Source organism: Gigantopelta aegis, chromosome 4 (assembly GCF_016097555.1).
Source record: "Gigantopelta aegis isolate Gae_Host chromosome 4, Gae_host_genome, whole genome shotgun sequence".
NCBI classification, from domain to species: Eukaryota; Metazoa; Mollusca; class Gastropoda; order Neomphalida; family Peltospiridae; genus Gigantopelta; species Gigantopelta aegis.
The window spans coordinates 92,384,373-92,409,342 of NC_054702.1; the positions used below are offsets into that span (position 1 = coordinate 92,384,373).

Sequence of the window (24,970 nt, forward strand, 5' to 3'; positions counted from 1 at the left end):
TCCTAAATGACCACCTTATTGTACTGCCGAATGGTCTAATATAGAACAAACTGACCTGTATGAAACAGCCACTTGTTTTAAAAGGCACAATTTTTACTCCCTTGGACGGCCGACTAATACAGGTTTGACTTCACATAATTAAACACACATACACACACACACACACACACACACACACACACACACACAGACATACCCATACATATACACAATAACAACCCATATACTTTGTATAGTACTTTGGGTATCTAGACCTAAATTATGGCTGTGATACTTGGTATAGGCGAGTGTGGGAAAGAAAGAAAGTTAGTTTGATTTAACGACACCACTAGAGCACATCGATTTATTAATTATCGGCTATTGAATGTCAAACATTTGGTCATTGTGACACGTAGTCAGAGGAAACCTGCTACATTTGTCCATTAGTAGCAAGTGATATCCATAGAGAGGACAGTACATACCACAGCCTTTGGTATACCAGTCGTGGGGCACTGGCTGGGACGGCAAAAAGCCCATTGAGAGAATTGTTCCACCAAGCAGATTTGATCCTGTGATCGACGCACCTCATGCGAGCTTTCTATCGACTGAACTAGATCCCGCCCCTGACATGGTTAAGGGCAACACAGATACTAAGATAGAAAACATGCTGCCTCCACTCCTTGTGCTACTCTTAGCGATTAACAGCAAGGGATCTTTTATATGCACCATTATAAAGACAGGATAATACATACCATGCCAGTTGTGGAGCACTGATTGGAATGACAAATAGCCTAGTGGGTCCACAAACGTATTTGCTGATAGTCGAAAGGAGAAGTCTATGTGGCAGAAATGATTGTCTTAAATACAATAAACTCAACAATCTCAAATTGAAGAAATGCGGTGCGGTGTCGTTAAGCACACATTCCTTTCCATTTTTGTGTTATTACAATTTAAGTTGGTATCTTATTACAATTCAAGACTGCTCTGATTATTACAAATCAGGTCAATTCTTTGTTACAATTCAAGTCAGCTAGTTTATTACAATTCAGGCAGTTTTTATTACAATTCAAGTCAGTATTACAATTCAGGAGCAGTTTTATTACAATGCAAGGCAGGTATAACAATTCAAGTAATGTATTACAATTCAGAGCACTACAGCCAGTGTTTTATGGACACCAGGCTTTAGATCGGTGTAGCATTTAATTTGCACTCCCCAAGAATATGCACTCCCCAGTCATTATTATACGTATAATTTGCACTCCCCCAGTTATTATTATACGTATAATATACACTCCCCTTGAATTATTTGCACTCCCCTAGTTATTATTATACATATAATGTGCAGTCTCCACTACTATGTTTGAATACTTCAATGAATACAATCCACATTCAGTATTAGTCCCTTATCGGTCCAACTGGAAGGGTTATCTATAGGTTTCATCTCCATTCTTCTGTCTGTCCGTCTGGGGTCTGTCTGTCCGTCCGTCCGTCCGTCCGTCCGTCCCACATACAGTTTTGTAGATATGTTTTTTCCACAATGCTTCGAGATATTGAGCTGACATTTGGCATATAATTTTATCATATACCATTAGATAGAAAGTTTGATTTGACGATTTACACATTTTGACAGAATTATGGTCCCTGAAGATAGGGGATACGGAATTTTGTTTTCCGGACTCCCCCCCCCCCCCCCCCCCCCCCCCCCAATACCTCAAGAAACTGAGCTGAAATTTTGCGTATAGCTTTATAGTGTACCATTACATATCAAGTTTGACTTTCTTGACAATTTACTTTACATGTAGCTTTATCATATACTATTTCATACCAAGTTTGACTTTATTAACTATTTACTCATTTTGACAGAGTTATTGCCCTTGAACTTAGGAGATGCGAAAATGTGTTTTTCTTACTTTTTTTCTTTCTTTTTTTTTGCAATTCCTCAACATATTCAGTTGAAATTTTGTGTATAGCTTTACAGATCATGACGATTTACCTATTTTTGACAAAGATATAGCCCTTGAATTTTGGCGAAACAAAAATGAGTTTTCCAGACTTTGTTTTTGAAATGCCCCAATATATTGAGCTGAAGTGTTGTGTATAGCTTTATGATGTACTATTAAATAACAAGTTTGACTTTTATGGCAATTTGCCCATTTGTTTTCACAGAGTTATAGCCCTTGAATTTAGGAGATATGAAAAAAAAATTGACTTTTTTCAATGCCTGAAGATACTGAGATTAAATTTTGTATACAGCTTTGTCATGTTCTGTTACATATCAAGTTTAACTTCCATGTCAATTTACCCATTTTAAACAGAGTTATGGCCCTGGAACCTCTAGGGGACATGTATTGATTTAGCAGTACTCACAGCATGCTTGTTATACATGTAATCTACACTCCACATTCTTTATTATACACATGATTTACACACATTTTTTTTATTATACATACAACCTACACTCTGCATTCATCAATATAAATGTATTCTACATTTCACAAATATGACTATATATGTGATCTACACTGCGCATTCATTACTATACATATAAAACGGAAAGTGTTGTCTAGATTATATGTATATATAATGAATGGGGAGTGTAGATTATATGTATAATAATGAATGGGGAGTGCAGATTATATATATTTAAAAACACAAATTTTTTATTTCGCAGGATTGTCAATTGATAGCAATCATTGGGGAGTAATATTATATGTATAATAATGAATGAGGATTACATATTACATGTATAGTAATGGACGGGGAATGTAGATTATACGCATACTAATTAATGGACAGTAGATTATATGTCTAATAATGAAAGGGGGGGTATAGATAAAACGTATAATAATGAATGGGGAGTGTAAATTATACGTATAATAATGAATGGAGAGAGTATATTATACGTATAATAATAAATGGGTTTTGCAGATTATATGTATAATAATGCATGTGGAGTGCATATTACATATTATAATGAATGGGGAGTGTAGATTATATGAATAATAATAAACGGAAAGTACAGATTATGTCTATAACAATGAATGTAAGGTGTAGATTATAAGAAGAATAGTGAATGGGTAGTGCACATTATATGTATAATAATTTATGGGTTGTATAGAATATATGTCTAATAATGAACGTAGAGTAGATTATGTGTATATTATACGTATAATTATGAATGTGGAGTGTAGATTATAAGTATAATATTGAATGTGGAGTGTGGATTATACGTATAATAATGAACGGGTAGTGCCCATCATAATAATTTATAGTAATTTATGGGTGCTATAGAATATAAATCTAATAATGAATGTTGAGTTTTGCAATGCTATCTCTACATAATTTCTGTCATATTAATGAGAAGTAAGAGAAGCAAGGGATGGGTGAAGAGATTCTGGGATCCAGGAATGTTTTGCCCTCCATGGATCCGCCCCTGATTCACATAGCCATCTAGATTCGCCACTGATATTTATATCAACTTTTAGTAAATGCACTGGCCATAAGAACATCAAAAAACACTAAAAACATTTAGTTATGTGAATGCTTAAAACATTATAATAAGCTACGTGTAATATAAACCGGGGGAGTGCATATTCTTCAGAGGGAGTGCATATTATACATATAATATAGACTGGGGGGGGGGGGGGTGTATACATATATAATACGCACTGGGGAGTGCTTATTCTACGTATAATCTTGACTGGGGAGTGCAAATCCAGGGGAGTGTAAATTATATGTGACACCGGCTACGTGTGTTAACCCCAGTGGACGCTGATACATTTCAGCAATTTCAGTACACCAATATATGTAATGTAGTCACAGTCAGGTTAGCACTGTATGAAAATAAATGCAAAGTAATTATTTAAAATATGTAAAGAAGCATTCAAGGGGGTCTATCACATTTGGTAATAACAGACGATCCAATGTTTAAAACGCGCCATCGGTGGTTAGTTACTAATAACATAAGATTGTTCCTATTCGTCAAATATGACTACCCGACGTATTCATTAAGGATTAGATGTTATAGAATACAGTAGGGTGTATACTACCAAATTAAATCCCATAGACGACAATAGTAACATATGTGGCTAAAATTCCTACCTGCAGCGTATCAATCGAAATAAACACCACGGATATAAATACTACCACACCTCACCCTTAAATTGAATCAGAAAGAATTAGGGGTCAAGCTGCTCTTTTCAGATATAGCGGATAGCGTTCTGCACAAACTTTGAGTACTTGTTTTTACAGGTACCCCATACATGTTTCAAGCACAAGACTACTTGACACTAGATGGTACTAGATGAAATAAAATTGCATACATTTTTTTTGCCCAGATGAAACTTTTTTTTTTACAAAAATGTAGTATTAACTTCTCTATCAAAAGTTCGGTACACGTCGAACTTTAACCCAGCCGGAAGTTATCTGGTTTAGTAAGTACTACCAGTAGAGGCATTTGTTTAATGGAACCTCAGCAGAGTTTGAAAATACCGCTCTTTGTTGTTTAGCATATGCTTAAAATTACGACAGAAAATAAAACCGTTATTATAAGAAAAAAATATGAATAGTGAATTTTAAGACGTGGAGAGAGAGAGAGAGAGTGAGAGTGAGAGAGAGAGAGAGAGAGAGAGAGAGAGAGAGAGAGAGAGAGAGAGAGAGAGAGAGAGAGAAGGAGGAGGAGAGAGAGAGAGAGAGGAGGAGGAGAGAGAGAGAGAAAAAAAGAGGAGGAGATAGAGAGAAAGGGAGGGGAGAGAGAGAAAGGTAGATAGACACAGAGAGAGAGAGAGAGAGAGAGAGAGAGAGAGAGAGAGAGAGAGAGAGAGAGAGAGAGAGAGAGAGAGAGAAGAGAGAGAGAGAGAGAGAGAGAGAGAGAGAGACTAACCATTTTGGGTAAAGAACTCAGACAGCACAGCGCTGGAACCTTCATTGGATTTACGAATGGGAATAAAGTGAAAATAACAATGACACTGTTAAACGTAGTATTAAATATTTCATCATTTATACTCGTATAACAAATATATAAAGCCACTGTGTTTAACAAACATAGTATCACATTTATTACCATTTGTGTTCCGTAAACACAGATAACACGGGATAGCTTTAACAATTTAAAATATACAGGTAGTATGAAATTGATCACCATTTGTGTTTTGTAAACACAGGAGAAAAAACCCGACAGTCTTTACACTGTCAAACATATGATCCAATCCCTGACAGTTTGTGTTTAGAGTAACACATATGAAATGAACAAATTTAACACTGTCAAATATATATAATATATATAGTATCAAACATATTACAAACGAATTTACGTGGTAAACAGAAAACCAAATATATCACAATTGCATTTACTTCGTAAACATAAAACAGACAGCCTTAACGCTGTTAAATATAATATCAAATTTATCAACATTTGTATTTCGCTAAAAAAAATTATAAAATGTGACGATTTAACACTGTTAAACATAGCATTAAAGTTACCACCAGATGTATTTAGTAACCATATACGAAATCGTCAAACTCAGGTTCATATTTGTCACCATGTGTGCGCATAACACCCGATACCAAGAATAGTTTCAACGAAAATGTGTGCTACTTTTTCTTATTTCTGAACGCATCAGCCCGGCCCAGATTCTGAGACTGAAACCGGTTTCTGGGGATGATCTTGGGGTGGTGCGCAGCGCTGTACGCCATTCCTCTCATCGTGTGGCCATTCACGTAGAGCGACGGCTTGTTTCTCATGAACGCGGCCGACAGGTGAGTCTCGGAGATCTTATCGACACGTTCGCTGAGCTCCCTCATCACGATCTTCTGTCGCTCGGATTCGGCCGTCTGTATGTCGTGAAGGTCCTTGTTCTCGCGCCGCATCTTCTCCATTTGTTCCTGGTGCGCCTTCAGCTTCTGTTCCTGGTTCTGTATCTTTATAGCCTGGTCGTCTATCTCGAACTTCTGGTCGACGAGCTGCTGCTCCTGGCCATAAAGCTGCTCCACGTGGTCGTCCAGCTTGTCTCTCAGAGCGTTGATCTCCATATTGGCTTCCTCCCGCAGACGTTCCAGCTCGTGGATGCGTTTCTCCAGCAGACCGATCTTCCGTTCGGCGTCCTGGAGTTGCTTGTTCTTCTGGGCCACCTCTTCGGACAGAATGCGGATTTTCACATCCTTCTCTTCGTTAGCGTACGCCAATTCGGCGACCTGGCGTAACGTGTCTTCCTTTACTTCTTCTAGGTCCATTTTGATTGCAGACAGTTCATCTTCGGGTACCTCCGTGGTCAGCATCACTTTGCTTTCGATCTTCGTGAGCCTGCGGCTCAGAATGTCCCAGGCGTTTTCGATCTTTCGCAATCTTGCGTCAACATTACCTCCTGTATTGATGAAGTCACTATCGCTGGACTCGGTTTCAAAACTTGACTGCCGATCCACGTTCCCTCCCCGCAGTATTGCAGCCACATGACCGTAACCACTGAGTTCAAGAGAGATGACGAATTCGCCGAAAGCATCGGGCCCCCTCAACACCAAAATGTCCAACAGTCTCCTGATTCGTTCTAAACGTGTTCTGCCAGAATGAATTTCAAATTTGTCTCTGCTGTCGATGATGTGAAGAGAGAATAGGTGGCTCGTCAAATCCCTCGCTTCCACCTCATTTTCGATAACAAGGGCGTTCAGCTGAATTGCCTTTTCTTCCTCCGTTCTCATTCGCTCGTGGGCAGCTACCATTCGAGCCATATTGCGTCTTTGTGAGGTACCTGAAACAACGGGAGATGGGGGTTTTTAATACATCGAATTCTTTTATTTTCTGTTTACAATTTTTAAAACTAATTTAATCTGTTTCTATATTTTAGAACATATAAGGCTGTCCTTTTCAAAAGCAGATCACTGAACATTTTATGAACCCGTGGGATAGCAGTATATAGGTAGTAGAAACATCTCGTCTGGGTAAAAACCAAAGTGTCCTACACTTTTGATACAGCATTGAATACTGCCGTGGGTGTCATTAGTGGTATGTGTGATAGGACTTGTTATAAAGTGTAAACGGGTTGGTAGTACCTCCACATAACAGATCACATTTAGCCGTGTGTAGTTGAAATGCAGACATCTATCAGAAGTAACTCATCGCAAACTCGTTTGTAGGTCATGCTGTAAATTGTGAGATAGATATCCTTCAACCGAACTGTTGTTGTTTGTTTGCGCATTAAAAAAAAAATATTAGTTATTGTTTTGTTGTGTTTGCTCTTGCTTTTATTCTTGTTTTAGTTGTTTTTGTTTTTTTTATTATTGTTCTTTTAGTTGTTTATCTCCGTTCAACAACAGTACTGTATAATTAATTGGGCTATTCTGACTTTGTATGCATAATACTTGAAGTTTGTAATCGGAACGTATAGCACTTGAGAGGATATAAGAAATTCCTCTGACCCACAAACTCTTGTCTTTCTATGTGTCAGGCAGAGAGGCGCCACTTAAGACAAGAGATCTAGAACGTTCTTTGAATAATAGTGTACGGTAACTCTATGACATAAGGTCAGACGTTAACAAATTGTGTCTGTCTCATTTTATGTTTCATTGACTGTCTATGACACACCAGCCAATCAAATTAATAATAATAATAATAATAATAATAATAATAATAAAGGTCCTACATTTTGGTTTATTTAATGAACTATTGGGCCTTTAATGCAGTTGTGTTTAAACGAATGCTGAGAAACAGACTACGTTTTGGTATTGCAATTGCGCTGTTATGTTTACTCAATATATATGATCTGTTGGAGGTCGCCTATTGACATACCACTGCTGGCATATATGTCAGTGATTATCAAGCTAATACAAACCACAATACATACAACCGTTTCAAGGATCATTAGTGTTACTACTGACTGAGGGGTAGGCCGTATCAGTTTCCTGATTGTGCGATATTCATGGCCATTGTTTCGAACTGTGCTTTTCAGTCTTCGTTGAATTGCAGTTGTCTCACATTGCATTAATTCAACCCAACCACTACTCCGCCCTCTACATTTCTTTGTATGTTCGTTTAATATGAACAATTGTGTATTGTTGGTAACTGCGCCGTCTTTACACGACAGAAATACTGGACGGTGCAAGTTTGAGCTAATTTGTGTTTATTGTTATGAACGATACAAATCTACTTATAGATTTCTGTAGTTGGTTGTGGTGACTTTCAGCTTTGCAGCTAACTCAGATACTCCTAAAGCCGTTATATCCAAGTACATGTACGAATCCATTTGTAGAATTTTAAACTGAATCTAATGAACTGCCCGTTGGGCCGATTCTCGTTCCAACTAGCAGGGGTTTCCCCAGGGCCGTTAGGCGTAGAGGCCCGACACGCCTTGGTATGTAAAGTAAGCGCTTTGATGGCGTGGAAGCGTCTTAAATCAATTGCCGCTACGCCTTGATTTGAAATGCTTTAGAAAAACAATTATCACAAGTACGAGCGTGGTAGTCGCCTACCTCTTGCAAACAACTTGTGTACCAGTATACCAAGCACACCTAATCAGAACAGAACAGAACAGAACTTTATTTCACTCAGGCCGCTATTCAGCGGCATATGAGGTGCATTAATAATAATTATATGACAGTGACAAGATGGGGTTTACAGGAGAAAATTTACATGTACAATATCACTATGACAGGTACAACAGTTCCTAAATACGTAACAATGGACCAGTCATCTGCTCACAATTGGTGTTTGGTAACTTTACCACATCTATTGGGACCGCTAATCCGTCAGGAAGGCGCTTACGTGTAACGGGATTCCCGTGCCGAGCAATCAAGCTTCAAGGTCGATCAAAGAAGATGCCCATTGACAGAATCAACTGTACCATTTAACTGAATAAACGATAGGTGAAGTACTTTTTAAAAGTACAGTGAAGTTGGCAATCAATCTTTTCTATCCTAACACCCCTTCCCGAAACACACACACTGAAAACATCCAGGGCTCGCGATGTCGGTAGCCAAATTAGCCACTGGCTAATTAAAAGTTATTTTTTACAAAAAAAATGGCTAATAAAATATGCTAAAATTTTCGCTAAGCCATTTTCTATCTTCTGGTGTGAACAAACGGTTACATAATCTACCCGACACCTCAAACATAATAATAATACCAAATATTCAATTAGCATAATAGCGATCTCGCGGCCGGTAACGAGAAACGGTGTTATCTAGAATACAGCGCAGGCCTTATGATGTTTGTTTATTTTAATAATCACGGTTATTAATTTTAACGGCATGCATTCGTCATGTATCACAACAATGTGACGGTGATTAAATGTCTGGAAAACCTGTAACTTGTTATTTTAACTTTGTAAAGTTTTTGAACCAAAGTAACAAAAACAAACCGACAATGCATGTTAATTTGAATACACATGCCAGTTCAGGGCCGAAAGATATGTAGGCTACCCAAGGGCTGAGTTCAGCCAGACCGAGCTAAAACAAAACGTTCGCTACACTGGTTTGCGCGCTTCACGTTAAACCAAAGGGAAACGACGGACACCAATCAAATAGTTCGCGAATGTTAGGAAGAATGTTCGTTAGCTGAAGTGAGGAGAGCTCTCGGCGCGAATATACGTCACGCTTCAGAGTGAGCTGACACCCATGTGTCAAGAGACATTGTTGTGGACAGTAAACAGTACGATTACACAGAAGTAAATCTTGGCGTAAATTTGTAGAAAAACAATAGTTGTTTACATCAATGCAGGGCCGTAGCTAGGATTTTTTGTTTGGGGGGGGGGGGGAACTGAGTAGTTAATAGTCTAAAACTCCTTAAACAGTTAACAAGAGAATTTTTCTTTAAGTTTCTATAATAATAACACACACACACCCCCCCTCCCCCCTCCAGCGCTAGCTACGGCCCTGCAATGAATACCTAACAGCAGTTTCGGTTATTTCCTTTGTCATTGTTAATTTTGTACCTATGGTCGAGAGCTCGCATGCAGATCGCGATCGCGGGAAATGAACATGCAGCATTTATACAAATTGCAGTTTAACGTACACTGAATTATTTTACAATAATCATATTTGTTAGATAATGTTAGATATATATTTGTTACACTGTGAGGTGACATTTAATAAGTTAGCTGGATTTTAAAAAGACCGTAAATTTTAATTTTATTAAGTTTTATATATATATATATATATATATATATATATATATATATATATATAAGAAAAATCACAACAAGCATTTAACAGGACGCTGAAATCAACAGCAATAACAACAACATGGCGCAAATTATGAAATTGTTGGGGGTGGGGAATTGATGGGTTACTTTAAAAAAAAAAGAGAGAGAAAAAGAAGAAGAAGCAAGCCTGATTAGCTGGATTGAAAGCAAACACTTAACTGGTTTCAACTCACTACCCCACTTATTTTGGCTTGATTTGTGTTATACTGATGCTAAAAATGTTAGCGCCTTAAAAACATCCTGGGGAAAGGCCTGAACTAGTGCTCCGCAACTGGTGAAACAAAAGCCGTTGTATATACGATCGTGTTTGTGTGATGATGCATATAAAGGATCCCTTGCTGGGTTTCCTATCTCATTATGTCCTTAACCGTATGCCCGACGCCATATTAACCATAATTAAAATGTGTTGAGTACGTTGTTAAATAAAAAATTCCTGTGATCAAACGCCATGAAAACCTTAAACTAAGGAAACTAGAAAAGTCCAATTGGTGCAAATTTAACAATTTCAGTTAATGAAGGGAATGTCCACTGTCCATTGGTGAATATTGTCGGCGAGTCTATAAGCGGTGTGTACGTTATGGTATGACTGTTCAGTATCAGTAATCTAGACTTCGCAGTTGTTACTTCTTCGTATGAAGGACCACTGATACACAGTTGACGTTAAAAGTTTGTTTTGTGTAACGAAACCACCAGACCACATCGGCGATTGAATGTTAAACATTAGATAATTCTGACGCATAACCTACATTTATCAATATTTAAGTTTGTGGTTATCATACTAAGGTCAAAGCATCGCTGAATACGCTGTATACAACTACATTATCCTACCCTACCATGTCATACCCTTCACCTACCACAGAGCACAATGTCACACACGACTCTACATCTACCATACCATACTGTGCCCTACCGTACCTGATTAGCATTAAGGTTGTCATTTATTTGTGTTTTCCATACCACAGCCTTTGGTATGTACATTGTACGGCAGTGGTTGGAACAATGGATCTACTCAGATGGATGTGTGCTCCAACGTCAGAAAAGTAGTTCCGTCATGTAGTGGTATAGGTGGTTCGATATTTGTCATATACAGAATATATTCGACTAATCGGGTTATCCCACGTTATACATCATATCAATACAGATGTTAAAGGTACCAATAGCATGGTCAACGTAGATAATTACCATACTCACATCTTCCCTAATAATGTACCTTTATAAGGAGCATTTTCTATAAGTAATATGTAGAATAAAGTCAGTTAATTGGGTTTTATTGTGTTATACATCATGCCACACAGCTGTTAAGGGTACCAATAGCATGGTCAACGTAGAAAATTACCACACTCATATCTTCCCCAATAATTTATCTCTATCGGGAGCATTTTCTAAGATCATTATATGTAATATATAGTATAAATTCAGGTAATCTGGTTATCTCAAGTTCTACATCATGTCAATACAACTATCAAGAGCACACAACATGTGGTCAACGTGGAATATTGCCATACTCACACATTCCCCAACCATTTAAAGTGGTTTGTTGAAAGTCATTACCGTTATAAGAAGCTGAAGCATTACAATGTCATGATTTGTTGAATAGGACATTTTAGGTTAAAATATGCAAATGGTATTATAAATGGCAGTCTGTTTTGTTACACATACATAGTAACTATTGTTTTCTTCTTTTAGGACCAATATTTTAATAAACTTCCTAACATGAACATCACAAGAATCGAATTAGTAATCGGAGACGTAAAATATAGTGTAAACCTGAAAGTATGGAGAAGATACTGGACTCTGGGTGGAAGGGGCAGACAGGGGAAGGAAACAGAAAGTTTAAACCCCCATTCAACAAACTGCATCACAACAGACACAAATTTCGTCATGCTCAGTTACACCTTACTAGATTGAACATAATATGCACTGTAACAAATAAAAGTTACAAATTTACTATCTTAATTAAGCGTAACAAATAAAGCCTCACTTACTTGTTCAGTTGTCAACGGCAGTTGTATATTTTAAACAACCGAAACGTTTAACATAACTAATCTTCCCAGTCTGAAATATTGGTCAACATGTACGTATTAAATATCCTGTATTTGTATGACAAGTACCCGGTTATCATGGTGTACACAAGCCTACCTCCAAAACTACAGTGAGAAAACGCTACCTGTTATTAAACTGAGCTTTGCGACGATACAATCATTGTCTTCGGATCACCGGCTGGTCGTTGCGAATTAACCCACTGGAGGGCAGTACAACAAAGAGGCCACTCTGTGTGGTAAGAAAGAATCTAAGGCACTCATCTCCGAGATCTATTGCTCGGTTAGTGGTATACAGACGAGTGGAAGAGAACAAAACACGTTAGTCTCGCTACATTGAGTGATCAAATTCATTGCGCCTGTGTTATCAGGTACACGTGCTTTAATTAGAGCTGTTGGATGTATTTATAATTGTGACGGCGACGACGACGACGATGTTGTTGTTGATGATGATGATGTTTATAATGATGTTGTTGATGATGATGATGATGATGATGATGTTGCAGTGTTCGAGATTAACGGTATCCCGATATCCCAGGGATACCAGAATTTAATTTTGGATACCAGACTTCAAGAACCCAGTATCCCACCGGGATACCATATAATACTAAATTCTCAGGTGGGATACCAGATTTTGAAATGTTAGTATCCACTGGGATACTGCCCAAATTTTTTAATCTCCAACACTGTGTTGATGATGATGAAGTATACTATAAATACGCAAAGTACAAAAATAATATTAATATAAATAAATAATAAATAAAAACAATATTAAATAAATAACTTTTAAAACAATGTCCTCGTTTTTGAATATTTCATTTCATTTCATCTTATTTTCGTGCTTATATCCAATTAACGCTCAAGCACGATGTCCTGGGCACACACGCCTCAGCTATATGGGCTGTCTGTCCAGGACAGTGGGTTAGTCGTTAGCTGTTGGCTAGTGAGAGAGAAGAGGGTGTAGAGTGGTCTTACACTTACCCACTGAGTCGTTAAAACTCACTCTGGGTGGGAGCTTAACCACACCACCACCGAGGCTGGCGGTTTGATCCATTTGATCCAAGTATGCTCACATGAGTTTGTGAAAGGATACACGGGACGACTGGGAGGGACACGAGCTTGCTCGACTGTTGGTACTAGTTCGTTTCATCCTCTTAAAAAACGTTTTTTTTGGTAGGGTTTTGTTTTGTTTTTGTTTGTTTTTTGTAGATAATTTCAGTTTGGTTTGACGTAAGAAGAAAGTAAAAGTGTTTAGGAAATAACAACGAATACTTTTTTTAATGTGTAATTTAGAAAACAAATAAATAAATAACTTGTAGCAAGTTCCAAAGTATAAAAAAGCGTCCTCTATGAGGACTATAACTCTAATCAAGGGAAGAGGGGAGTGGGACGTAGCCCAGTGGTACAGCGCTCGCTCGATGCGCGGTCGGCGTGGAATCGATCCCCGTCGGTGGGCCCATTGGGCTATTTCTCGTTCCAGCCAGTGCACCACGACTGGTATATCAAAGGCCGTGGTATGTACTACCCTGTCTGTGGGATGGTGCATACACAAGATTGCTTGCTGTTAATCGAAAAGAGTAGCCCATGAAGTGGCGACAGTGGGTTCCTCTCTCATTATCTGTGTGGTCCTTCACCATATGTTTGACGCCATATAACCGTAAATAAAATGTTCTGAGTGCGTCGTTAAATAAAACATTTCTTTCTTTCTAATCAAGGGGCAATGTTAACAGTGAAAATTTTTCCGTTAAAGGTCAGTGGTGAAACCTGTCACCCATTACACTCGTCTCCGTCTCAAAACGTATGATATCAAATACCGCACGACTGTTTCTCTACCTGTAGAATAGAGATTTTGTCCGGGCGTCAATAACGTTATATGCAAATTCCCACGACAGACCACACAAGCCAGTAGATTACTTATTATCCAGAACGAACGCAAACACGGTGATTTTTTTTTTTATAATTCTTTGCACCATATGTCATAATTACGCTATATTTGACTCCTAATACCTGTCATAATAACAATACTATGAAATATCCACTAAAAACACCCTTTGTTGCCTGATTTACATATGGTCGGTCGTTTGATATCTGCCAGTGATCTGTTTTATAGTCTAGATTCACCGCCGATTAGTCTATAAGCTATCTGGGTTGGTACTAAATCGTACCAGTGTGTACTTGGAACACACACGCACACACACGCTCGTACAAGCACACTTCTACACGCACACGTGCTTAAAGTTAATGTTTGTTTTGTTTAACGACATCACTAGAGCAAACTATTCTATTAATCGTCAGCTACTGGATGTCAAACATTTGGTAATATTTTGACATATAGTCTGAGAGAGGAAACCCGCTACATTTTTCCATTAGTAGCAATGGATATTTTATAAGAGCCATCCCAGTCAGAATAGCACATACCACGGCCTTTGATATACCAATCGTGATGCACTGACTAGAACGAGAAATAGCCCCAAGTCCCCTCCAACGGGGATCGACCCTAGACCGACCGCGCATATCACCAAGCGAGCACTTTACCACTGGGGCACGTACACATGCACATCGTTCTTCATGGTTTGTTCTCGTTCCAACCAGTGCACCACAACTGACCAAAGGCCGTGGTATGTGCTTTCTTGTCTGTGGTAAAGTGAAAATAAAATATCCCTTGCTGCATTAAGAAAAATGTAGCGGGTTTCCTCTGATGACTACGTGTCAGAATTACCAAATATTTGACATCCAATAGGCGATGATTAATTAGTCAATGTGCTCTAGTTGTGCTGTTAAAGAAAACAAAGTTCGTTCCTCCTGGCGATGACAGTGTATCCGATCAGTAAACCCCACAGACAAAGTATCCGCTTTGTATTCAGCTTTGATAGACGGACTCGGTATTCAGCTTTGATCGACGGACTCGGCATTCAAAGAGAGCTTTCCGATATCGCATTAAGGCAGAAAATGAGCTTCCATCTTCTACCAATATGCGATATCATCTGTGATCGACATTTTTCACAACTGGTTTAATGCCAAAACTGCCTTATAACCGTATTCCCATTAGAATGTGGCCATTTCACACTGCTGATCGAATATCGATGTCTGTAACCCGCTTGGCAGGCGCTTGTATGCTATGTATTAGCTGTATGTCCATATCACATATATATGCATTACTTTCACACAGTATTAAGAAAGCGAAGAAATCGTGGCAAAGAAGTCAATGTGATTGAAATCAGACTTAACTGGTCACACTACTGGTTGTATGACCAGTGTGATCGGGTTTCAGATTGTAAAGAACAAAACTGGTTTTCACTGTGATTAATACCAAACGATCTGGACTATCACTGTTAAAGGGGTATATTAGCCCCGATTGGCCAAAATACTCCTTAATTTTTGTTTTGAAATATAAAAAGTATGTCTTGAAGTACATCATGTACATTACCATAAAACATTATAGCTAAATAATTTCATTTACTGAAAGAGAGAGAAAAAAGAACTGTATTGAACGAAAAAATAACGAAAGTAAAGTTTGTTTTATTTAACGACGTCACAAGAGCACATTGATTTTTTTTTATCTTATCATCGGCTATTAGACGTCAAACATATCGTCATTCTGACAGTTTTTTTTAGAGGAAACCCGCTGTCGCCACATAGGCTACTCTTTTACGACAGGCAGCAAGGGATCTTTTACTTGCGCTTCCCACAGGCAGGATAGCACAAACCATGGCCTTTGTTGAACCAGTTATGGATCACTGGTCGGTGCAAGTGGTTTACACCTACCTACTGAACCTTGCGGAGTACTCACTCAGGGTTTGGAGTCGGTATCTGGATTAAAAATCCCATGCTTCGACTAGGATCCGAACCCAGTACCTACCAACCGATAATTAACAGGTAACAGTTATCACAAGTGTTTTACAGCTACATTTTAGTGCAGTGCAATCGTCTTAAGCAAACCAGAAACAATATATTTGAAATGAGAAATGTGATGGAATCATTTCGGTTCATTTGAAATCTTTACGATACCGAATTTTCTGGTAAATTTGAATTTTACTTAACTGATATTTGTTGGGGGTTTTTTTTTTGGCACAGCTCTTAACAAAACCGTTATCCGTGACCATGGCCATATCAGGGGTGGGAATTCTCCTCGGATCCGCTGCTTTTCTCTCATGGAACAGTTGCGTTACCTCGCATTTTAGTCGTCCTTTCTTCCAAAATGTGTCAAATGGCACAGATTTTAACCTAGGATTTCAAGAATTTCTGGGACCCCTCTAGATTTCCTCTTTTTTACAGTTCACCAATTCGTACCCCTGCCATATATATCTCTGCATAATGCAGAGTGGAATGGGTATTTGACAAAATAATTGTCTCTATCTAGTCTCGTCTATAAGACGGCCACTCCCAACGAGATTCTTCACTGGACAATACAACTTCCCGCACCGTTGAAAAGAGGACTGTCACTCCCAGACTAGTAATGAATCGTAAACCAGAACTAACACAGGACAGAGCTCACTGGACTAGGTATAGGTGTGATGACATGCACTCGCTGTCAAAACAGTTATGATATCAAGTGTTCACAAAAGATGAGCATATATTTATTACGAATACTGCCACCACAGCTGTTATGTCCCGTGAATGCATCTAAAAGTTAAAACGATGAAACAATGTGCAAGAGCTTCATCAAAGAGACGAAAACGTATGCACATGTACAAAACATGGAACAGCATCAGCCATAATTTTGGTCAGTGATGCGTCGTAGTAAATATAGTCTCCAAATGTCTTCCATAAAATATTCTGAATACCCGCAGACAGCATAACCTTGATGAAGCAACGTCTGTGCTAGATATGGCATTGTTTGAAATATGCATACAATGAGCAGGTCATAGGGTATCTTAGGACCTGAATTTTTCTAGTTTTATTCAGGCCTCTTACGGCAACCACTGCTTATGCAATGCGGCAACACATATCACACATCCGAATCTATGCCATGCAATATGTACACCAAAGATACATTTGTAGTTGGTTATCATAATATATGTAAACTATGGAAATGTGACTCTTACAACTATGATAGTAAACTTTTAATCCACAGTTAATATTTGTAATCTTGGTAGTTTTGACTGTGAATAGCTACAATGTAATCATCCTTGGAAAGTATCCAAGTCAGCTCAGTAAGATAAATAGATATTTAGATGTTTTATAACATACTGGGGTATATATACCAGCTGCGCACCATTTTACCAGTAGTAATGCAAAACCGTATATAATTTGTTTCCTTTAACTACTCACACATTTAAATATTGTGAAGCTAACAAACCAGAACTGTGTACACAGATTTAAGACAAGACAAGACAATATAAGTTAAAATCAAATCAGATTTTATTCTTTGCCCACTGTACTTTTTACAATATTTGTTTGTCTGAACCATATACACGTTTATATACACATATACAATTGTGTGTATACTTACACCTGTAAATTAATTTAGCATCACCAAGTTTGGACCATGTGACCATGTAATTGTGACCATTTCGTGGATACAAAACACGAAAATTAATGTTCTGTGTATACAGAGATGATTGCAAAAGATTGACAGCAGGAAAGACAGGTAGTGCTTAATTAATTTCCAAGTGCATAGTAGTATATACATACATACATACATATATATATATGCATATGCATTTATATGTGTGTGTGTGTGTGTGTGTGTGTGTGTATGTGTATGTGTATGTGTATGTGTATGTACATGCATATGCATGCATATACATATATATATATATATATTAAAGCATTACAATTTATGGTATTTAAGCATGTAAATATGAATAGGCTTTCATTGTTTTTTCTGCAATGACTCCTATGTCAACAAGTGATGTGTGAAACCAATTTTTCAAAGCAGCAAGTGAAAATATGGTTTAAATACATCATGAGCGGACACAGAAATTGTGGATTTCAACAAATTAGTTTAACAAGACATAACAGTATACACAGATTTCAATATATTAGTTTGACCAAAAAACACAACTAAATCCTCAAGTCTTGAAATACGTGTATATATGGATTTCAACACTTAAGGATGATCTATTATTTTAGTTTTAGATTCATTGGTGTATGTTTAAAACAAGCATTCTGAGAGTACTGCTAAAGCTAGACATGTCACCTACCGGACCATTTTGTTATCTCACACGTTCATGGGCCATGACAGTGAAAAATAGGTTAATTACCATGAAAGTCAACCTTGATCTGCAATTACACGTGATAAAGTTTTACACAAAATATCAGCTCAATACCTTGAGGCATCGTGAAAAAGTCTGAAAAACTACATGTGGGACAGATGGACAGATAGAATGAGACATAACCCAGAGTGCCCTCCAGTTGGATCAGCATGAGACTAAAACTACATGTGGGACAGAGGGACAGATAGAATGAGACATAACCCAGAGTGCCCTCCAGTTGGATCAGCATGAGACTAAAACTACATGTGGGACAGACGGACAGATAGAATGAGACATAACCCAGAGTGCCCTCCAGTTGGATCAGCATGAGACTAAAACTACATGTGGGACAGACGGACAGATAGAATGAGACATAACCCAGAGTGCCCTCCAGTTGGATCAGCATGAGACTAAAACTACATGTGGGACAGATGGACAGATAGAATGAGACATAACCCAGAGTGCCCTCCAGTTGGATCAGCATGAGACTAAAACTACATGTGGGACAGACGGACAGATAGAATGAGACATAACCCAGAGTGCCCTCCAGTTGGATCAGCATGAGACTAAAACTACATGTGGGACAGACGGACAGATAGAATGAGACATAACCCAGAGTGCCCTCCAGTTGGATCAGCATGAGACTAAAACTACATGTGGGACAGACGGACAGATAGAATGAGACATAACCCAGAGTGCCCTCCAGTTGGATCAGCATGAGACTAAAACTACATGTGGGACAGACGGACAGATAGAATGAGACATAACCCAGAGTGCCCTCCAGTTGGATCAGCATGAGACTAAAACTACATGTGGGACAGACGGACAGATAGAATGAGACATAACCCAGAGTGCCCTCCAGTTGGATCAGCATGAGACTAAAACTACATGTGGGACAGACGGACAGATAGAATGAGACATAACCCAGAGTGCCCTCCAGTTGGATCAGCATGAGACTAAAACTACATGTGGGACAGACGGACAGATAGAATGAGACATAACCCAGAGTGCCCTCCAGTTGGATCAGCATGAGACTAAAACTACATGTGGAACAGATGGACAGATAGAATGAGACATAACCCAGAGTGCCCTCCAGTTGGATCAGCATGAGACTAAAACTACATGTGGGACAGACGGACAGATAGAATGAGACATAACCCGGAGTGCCCTCCAGTTGGATCAGCATGAGACTAAAACTACATGTGGGACAGATGGACAGATAGAATGAGACATAACCCAGAGTGCCCTCCAGTTGGATCAGCATGAGACTAAAACGCATGTGCAATTTGTGTACATTGGTGAAGCCGTTTACACAAACATTTATTGTGACTGTTATGCTTTGCTATTATTCAAACCCCGATGATCTTAAAGAAATAATGGACAATCCTTACAATTAAATCTGAAACACACCTATAAAAAACAGAAACAAGATAATATTTTATTTGAATTAATGTTTTGTTTCTTGGACAATAATACTCAATTTTAACTGCGTTCTCGTATGCTCGAATTTTTTTATTTCCAAGTCGTTAAAGTAACATTCTCATTATGCGATTAGTTGTACAGACTTGTAACGATTTGTGGGCTGTACAAACATTGAAAAGTTTAAGACTAAATTTATTCCAATTTAGACGTCCTCAAAATAGGATTCAATTGCATGCGACAAGCTGGTATGAATAATCGCATAATGATTACACTGCTTAACACGTTAATACAAAATGTTTGCATTTTGGAGCAATGTTTAAGCAGGTTTTCGGTTCGGTCAAAACAGTAAACAACAATGTATGTTACTGATAAATTCAGCTGATTTCACTAATAATGAAACGAAGAATCTTTAAAAATAATTTTAAATCTAAAATTAAAAATCAATTTTGCAACACCAATTAAAATTGCAGATCCTAGTTTCAACCTATAAAAATGGACACCAACTTGTATTAATCTACACACCTGTATCACATTTGAAATGGGAAAATAACCTTATTAAGTAGACTTGGGCTTGTTTCCACTTCCGTTACTTCTCAGAGGTAGGTTCATTTAAAAACATTTTTTTTTTTTATTTCATGTCATTAGAAACACTAGGATGACCATAAACACTTTGATTGCACGAAAATGCATAATATAAAAAAAAAATTCATATAAATAAAGTCTATTTCAATTATCAAAAATGTCTCTGATTGTAAAAATAGCATTTTAAAATTACGGTCTGTCTCTTTAAGTTTTATTATTTAAAATGGTTTGTAAATTAAAAATGACATGATTTTTCTAATTGTCATGGTTCAAAAATTAGTTCACAATTTTTGCACAAACAGTGCACATGAATTCCAACAGACCAATTTGTTCCTTCCCTTAAATTAATTCTCCGATGCAACCACCGAGAGTTTACAGATCCACAAACCATGGCGTCTCAGAACCCCTCTCTTTGACTGGAGACTGAAAAACAATATAACAATACAAATAAATGATTGTCTCATGTATGCACCATCATTATAATCATAATCATCACCATCATTATTATAATAATCATTTCTTGACTGAAAACTATAAAACAGTATAAACCTGCGATAAGCACATTTCATCTTGTAAGTGGCATTTACATCATCATCATAATGATCATCACTACTTGGTGTAGAGGTTTTACAGAACAGAAGAGATCTTTTATTTTGCTCAAGGCCACCAACCGGTAGCATCAGAGGATTATATAAGAATTGTTTCTCATTTTTTAGGAATTTATCGATGTATAAAAGTCACAAATGGTATAAAATCGCGTATATATAAATATATATACACATACATCAAGACTGCAAGAGTCATATCTCTATAGAATGTATATGAACATATTTAGATACAAATTAAAAAAAATTAATAACAGAAAATCAAGCAAGATAAAATAGGTTTTCAGGAGGAAAAGTTGCTATTTTAATAAATTTACACAGTTTTAGTTCTAAGAGTACTGACACGTTTACAGTTGAAGAGTTCTTTCACATTAGGTCTCACAAAATAATATTTGTTATATAAATATATATCAATATAAATCATAGTTTTCTGAGCTTGTTTAAGTTTTTCTTGCACATGTTAAGTTTATTGTTTTTATGAAGCCAAACACCAAGATATTTATATTCGTCTGCATTGTCTAGCTACACCTACCCACTGAGTCAAAACTCTCTGGGTGGGAGCTGCTACCAGGAGGTGATCCCAATACCTAGCAGCCTTATGTCCAATGGCTTAACTACCAAGGCTGGTTAATAGAGGCACACAGGTTTATATTAACAAGCAAAATAGTAGTATGAAGGAAGGAAGAAAATGTTTTATTTAACAACACACTCAACACATTTTATTTATGGTTACATGGCGTCGGACATATGGTTAAGGACCACACACAGATATTGAGAGAAACCTGCTGTCGCCACTTCATGGGCTACTCTTTCCAATTAGCAGCAAGGGATCTTTTATATGCAACATCCCACAGACAGGATAGCACATACCACAGCCTTTGATATACCAGTCGTAGTGCACTGGCTGGAGCGAGAAATATCCCAATGGGCCCACAGATGGGGATCGATCTCAGACCGAACACTTTACCACTGAGCCAAGTCCCGCCCCAAGTAGTAGTGTGATGCAAAAATCGATATGTAACCTGTGATTGTATTGACAAATAAATAAATGCATTTGGTTATGGAATTTTTTTAATCCTTATAAAACTGGTAAAATATAAATAGATTTCATAACAGAATTGCACACTGTTTACTTTAATTAATAAATTTTACAGCAACAGAAATATTTTTGCCATTTTTGATTTGAGTCAGTAAAGATTCAGAAATATACACACCTGTTTGGTAAACCTGTCTTGACATGCCATTCTGATTTTGTCTGGTGTAGCTGGACTGTCGATCCTGAAGTAACCAGTGATGCCCTCATCAACACTGGCAGACGCTATGGCATCTTTGATGGCGAAGAAGACTGACGACCCCAAGAACAGTGGAGGTTCACCAACTCCCTGCATACAGAAAGTGTGCAATGAGACATGGCAAGATGTACATACATTGCTTGATACCCACCGTCAGTGACTTTAATAACTGGCCTTGGTGGTGCAGTGGTTAAGCCATCAGACTATAGGCTAGTAGGTACAGGGTTTGCAGCCCGGTACCGGCTCCAACCCAGAGCGAGTACTTAATTAAATGCTCAATGGGAAGGTGTAAGGCCACTACACCCTCTTCTCTCTCACTAACCACTAACCAACTAACAACTAACCCACTGTCCTGGACAGACAGCCCAGATAGCTGAGGTGTGTGCCCAGGACACCAGGCTTGAACATTAATTGGATATAAGCACGAAAGTAAGTTGAAATGACTTTAATAAATACACACATAAAAAACCCTAGTTACACAGACAAGAAGCGATTATCAAATTGGTCAGTGGGTAACTGTATTGGCAACCTGTGAAACTGCACCAGGATTATCACCTTGCATACACCTCTCTCTGAGTTTTAAAATATTACTTCGATGCCAACATTAATCAATAAAATACAAACAGGTTGACAGACTAGGTGATTGCAGCAATGTTTTAATATTCCCATTACCTATTAGGCCAAAATAACTAATGCTGGCATTAACGATGCCCATTATTATTAATATTAACATTTTACAGGCATGTGATACCCAAAATAAAATAAAAGCTGAAATGAGCTTAACTTTTAAAAGCTGACACCCTTATACTACACCTAAAAGAAATTCATTTATCACCATTTCATATCAACTCGGTCCACTATGTGAAAATCATTTTACACAAAAAAGCTAAAATCAGCCAAAAAGCCAAAATATTACAACCTTGATTTTTTGTCATAAATGATGTAATTCCCAGTGGTTGAGTATAAGAATACCTTAGAAGAGAAAATGGCTTCATCGTTGCGACTTCCTTTCAGAAGATGAACATTCATTTCCACAGGAACATTCCTGAATGATGGAATTTTGTAAGTACTCGGACCTTGTGTCAGAAGAACTCCTTCTGGGTTGATTTTATAATGCTCCAAACAAAACAGCCCATATCCCTAAAATATTATAAGTTATGATATACAAATAATTATGGTAGAAAGAATGGCATGCAGTATCATACAATAACAAAACATTTTCAGAATTAACAGAAAATATGAAATCATACTAAAAGGCAGTCACTTTGGAGAAATTTGTGAAGAACTCGTATAAATGTACATGTATCAAATGTTTTTTAATCAATATATATTAAGGTTATATTGTATGTCAGGGATTGAACAACATGCAAAATATAAAAATAGACAGATGTGATAAACAAAGAAGGTACTACATTAAGCGTCCCTCACATATTAGTCGCGGCGACCGTGCGACTCCTAAAACTGGCCAAAAAGGGCATTTTTGCAAGGTGTCCGGCCGGATGCTGCCTGATTTCTATGGGCTCCACTGCGATTTTTAGGGGTCGCCCGAACCCCATGGGTGCGAAAACCAGACTCCCAAATCTGCGATTTTTCAAGCGCGATTTTAGGTCGTGGCAATCCTGTAGAAATGTTGCTAGGGCCTCGCCAGTCGTCTAGCCGGGCTCCATCAGGACACCTACCGATCTGTTCTTTAATCAGCCGGCGCCTGGCAGATTATCTAGTGGTATCCGGCTCACACCCTGGCGGCCACACTGTCTCCACTGCGGTCCAATGTTCAAAGGGCACCGCCCGGGCCCTGTCTAATATGTGAGGGCACACATCGCAGACATGAAATTCACCCGATCTGTAATCCCTCGATTAGAAAAATCGTGTGGACGCTGGCTGATATGTGATGGCCGCTTAAGTAGGAACACTATGTCATAATATAGATATTTGATCTTTATAAAACCCAGGGTTTTCAGGTACCTGTGTGAAAGCTCCTTCAATCTGACCAATATCAACTGCAGGATTCAGACTCCTTCCAACATCCATCACAATGTCAGTACGAAGAACCTGAATTGAAATACAAATCACTCAACATAGTTCCTGATGGCGTTATATCATCATTGCTAGTAGTAAATTCCATTACAAGGGTCATAAAGCATACTCATATCCATGTGATATCAAAAATACTTTAGAAAGATATCAAAAACATTTTTAAATCTCATTAGGATCATAACCAATGATTTTTTATACAAAAACAAGCATTCTCCAAGTACTACGTGTCCCATGGATGCTGGGCCCAACAAATGTTCGTATTTTCTAAGACTGTCAAAGGCCAAGGTGTAAATCAGCACTAAAGTCACTTTTGATCTGTAACAGTACATGGTAAAGCTATACCAAACATTTTCAGCTCAATATCTTGAGGAATTGAAAAAAAGGTCTGGAAAACATAATTCATAAGTTCAAGGGCCATAACTCTGTCAAAAATAGGTAAATTACCATGAAAAAGTTTAATGTTTGTTTTGTTTAACGACACCACTAGAGCACATTGATTAATCAATCATCCGATATAGAGGAAATCCGGTACATTTTTTTATTAGTAGCAAGGGATCTTTTATATGCACTTTCCCAGAGATAAAAAACACATACCACAGCCTTAGACGAGTTGTGGCACACTGGTTG

At 37.9% G+C, this 24,970-nt stretch overlaps 2 protein-coding genes across 3 annotated transcripts in view; both read right to left on the bottom strand.

Moving 5' to 3' along the window:
• Window positions 1–4,961: 4,961 nt before the first annotated feature.
• Window positions 4,962–12,463, bottom strand: LOC121371421 (golgin subfamily A member 6-like protein 22). Of its 2 annotated transcripts, none has more exons than XM_041497300.1 (2): window positions 12,337–12,463; window positions 4,962–6,722 (listed from the first exon to the last, which is right to left on the bottom strand). In XM_041497300.1, the coding sequence occupies exon 2, from the start codon at window positions 6,700–6,702 to the stop codon at window positions 5,572–5,574; it is 1,131 nt and encodes a 376-aa protein (XP_041353234.1). In that variant the 5' UTR covers window positions 6,703–6,722; window positions 12,337–12,463; the 3' UTR covers window positions 4,962–5,571. The 2 variants fall into 2 exon arrangements, with proteins under 2 accessions (XP_041353234.1, XP_041353233.1); XM_041497299.1 differs by lacking the exon at window positions 12,337–12,463 and adding an exon at window positions 12,155–12,297.
• A 5,088-nt stretch (window positions 12,464–17,551) lies between these two features.
• LOC121370068 (xanthine dehydrogenase/oxidase-like) overlaps window positions 17,552–24,970 on the bottom strand; it is a 13,710-nt gene continuing 6,291 nt past the window's right edge. The window contains exons 6-10 of the mRNA XM_041495168.1: window positions 24,938–24,970; window positions 24,272–24,358; window positions 23,279–23,446; window positions 22,229–22,396; window positions 17,552–20,832 (exon numbers count right to left, since the gene is read on the bottom strand). Of these exons, the coding sequence (XP_041351102.1) occupies window positions 20,782–20,832; window positions 22,229–22,396; window positions 23,279–23,446; window positions 24,272–24,358; window positions 24,938–24,970 (507 nt within the window). The 3' untranslated portion in view covers window positions 17,552–20,781. The remainder of the gene's footprint in view (window positions 20,833–22,228; window positions 22,397–23,278; window positions 23,447–24,271; window positions 24,359–24,937) is intronic.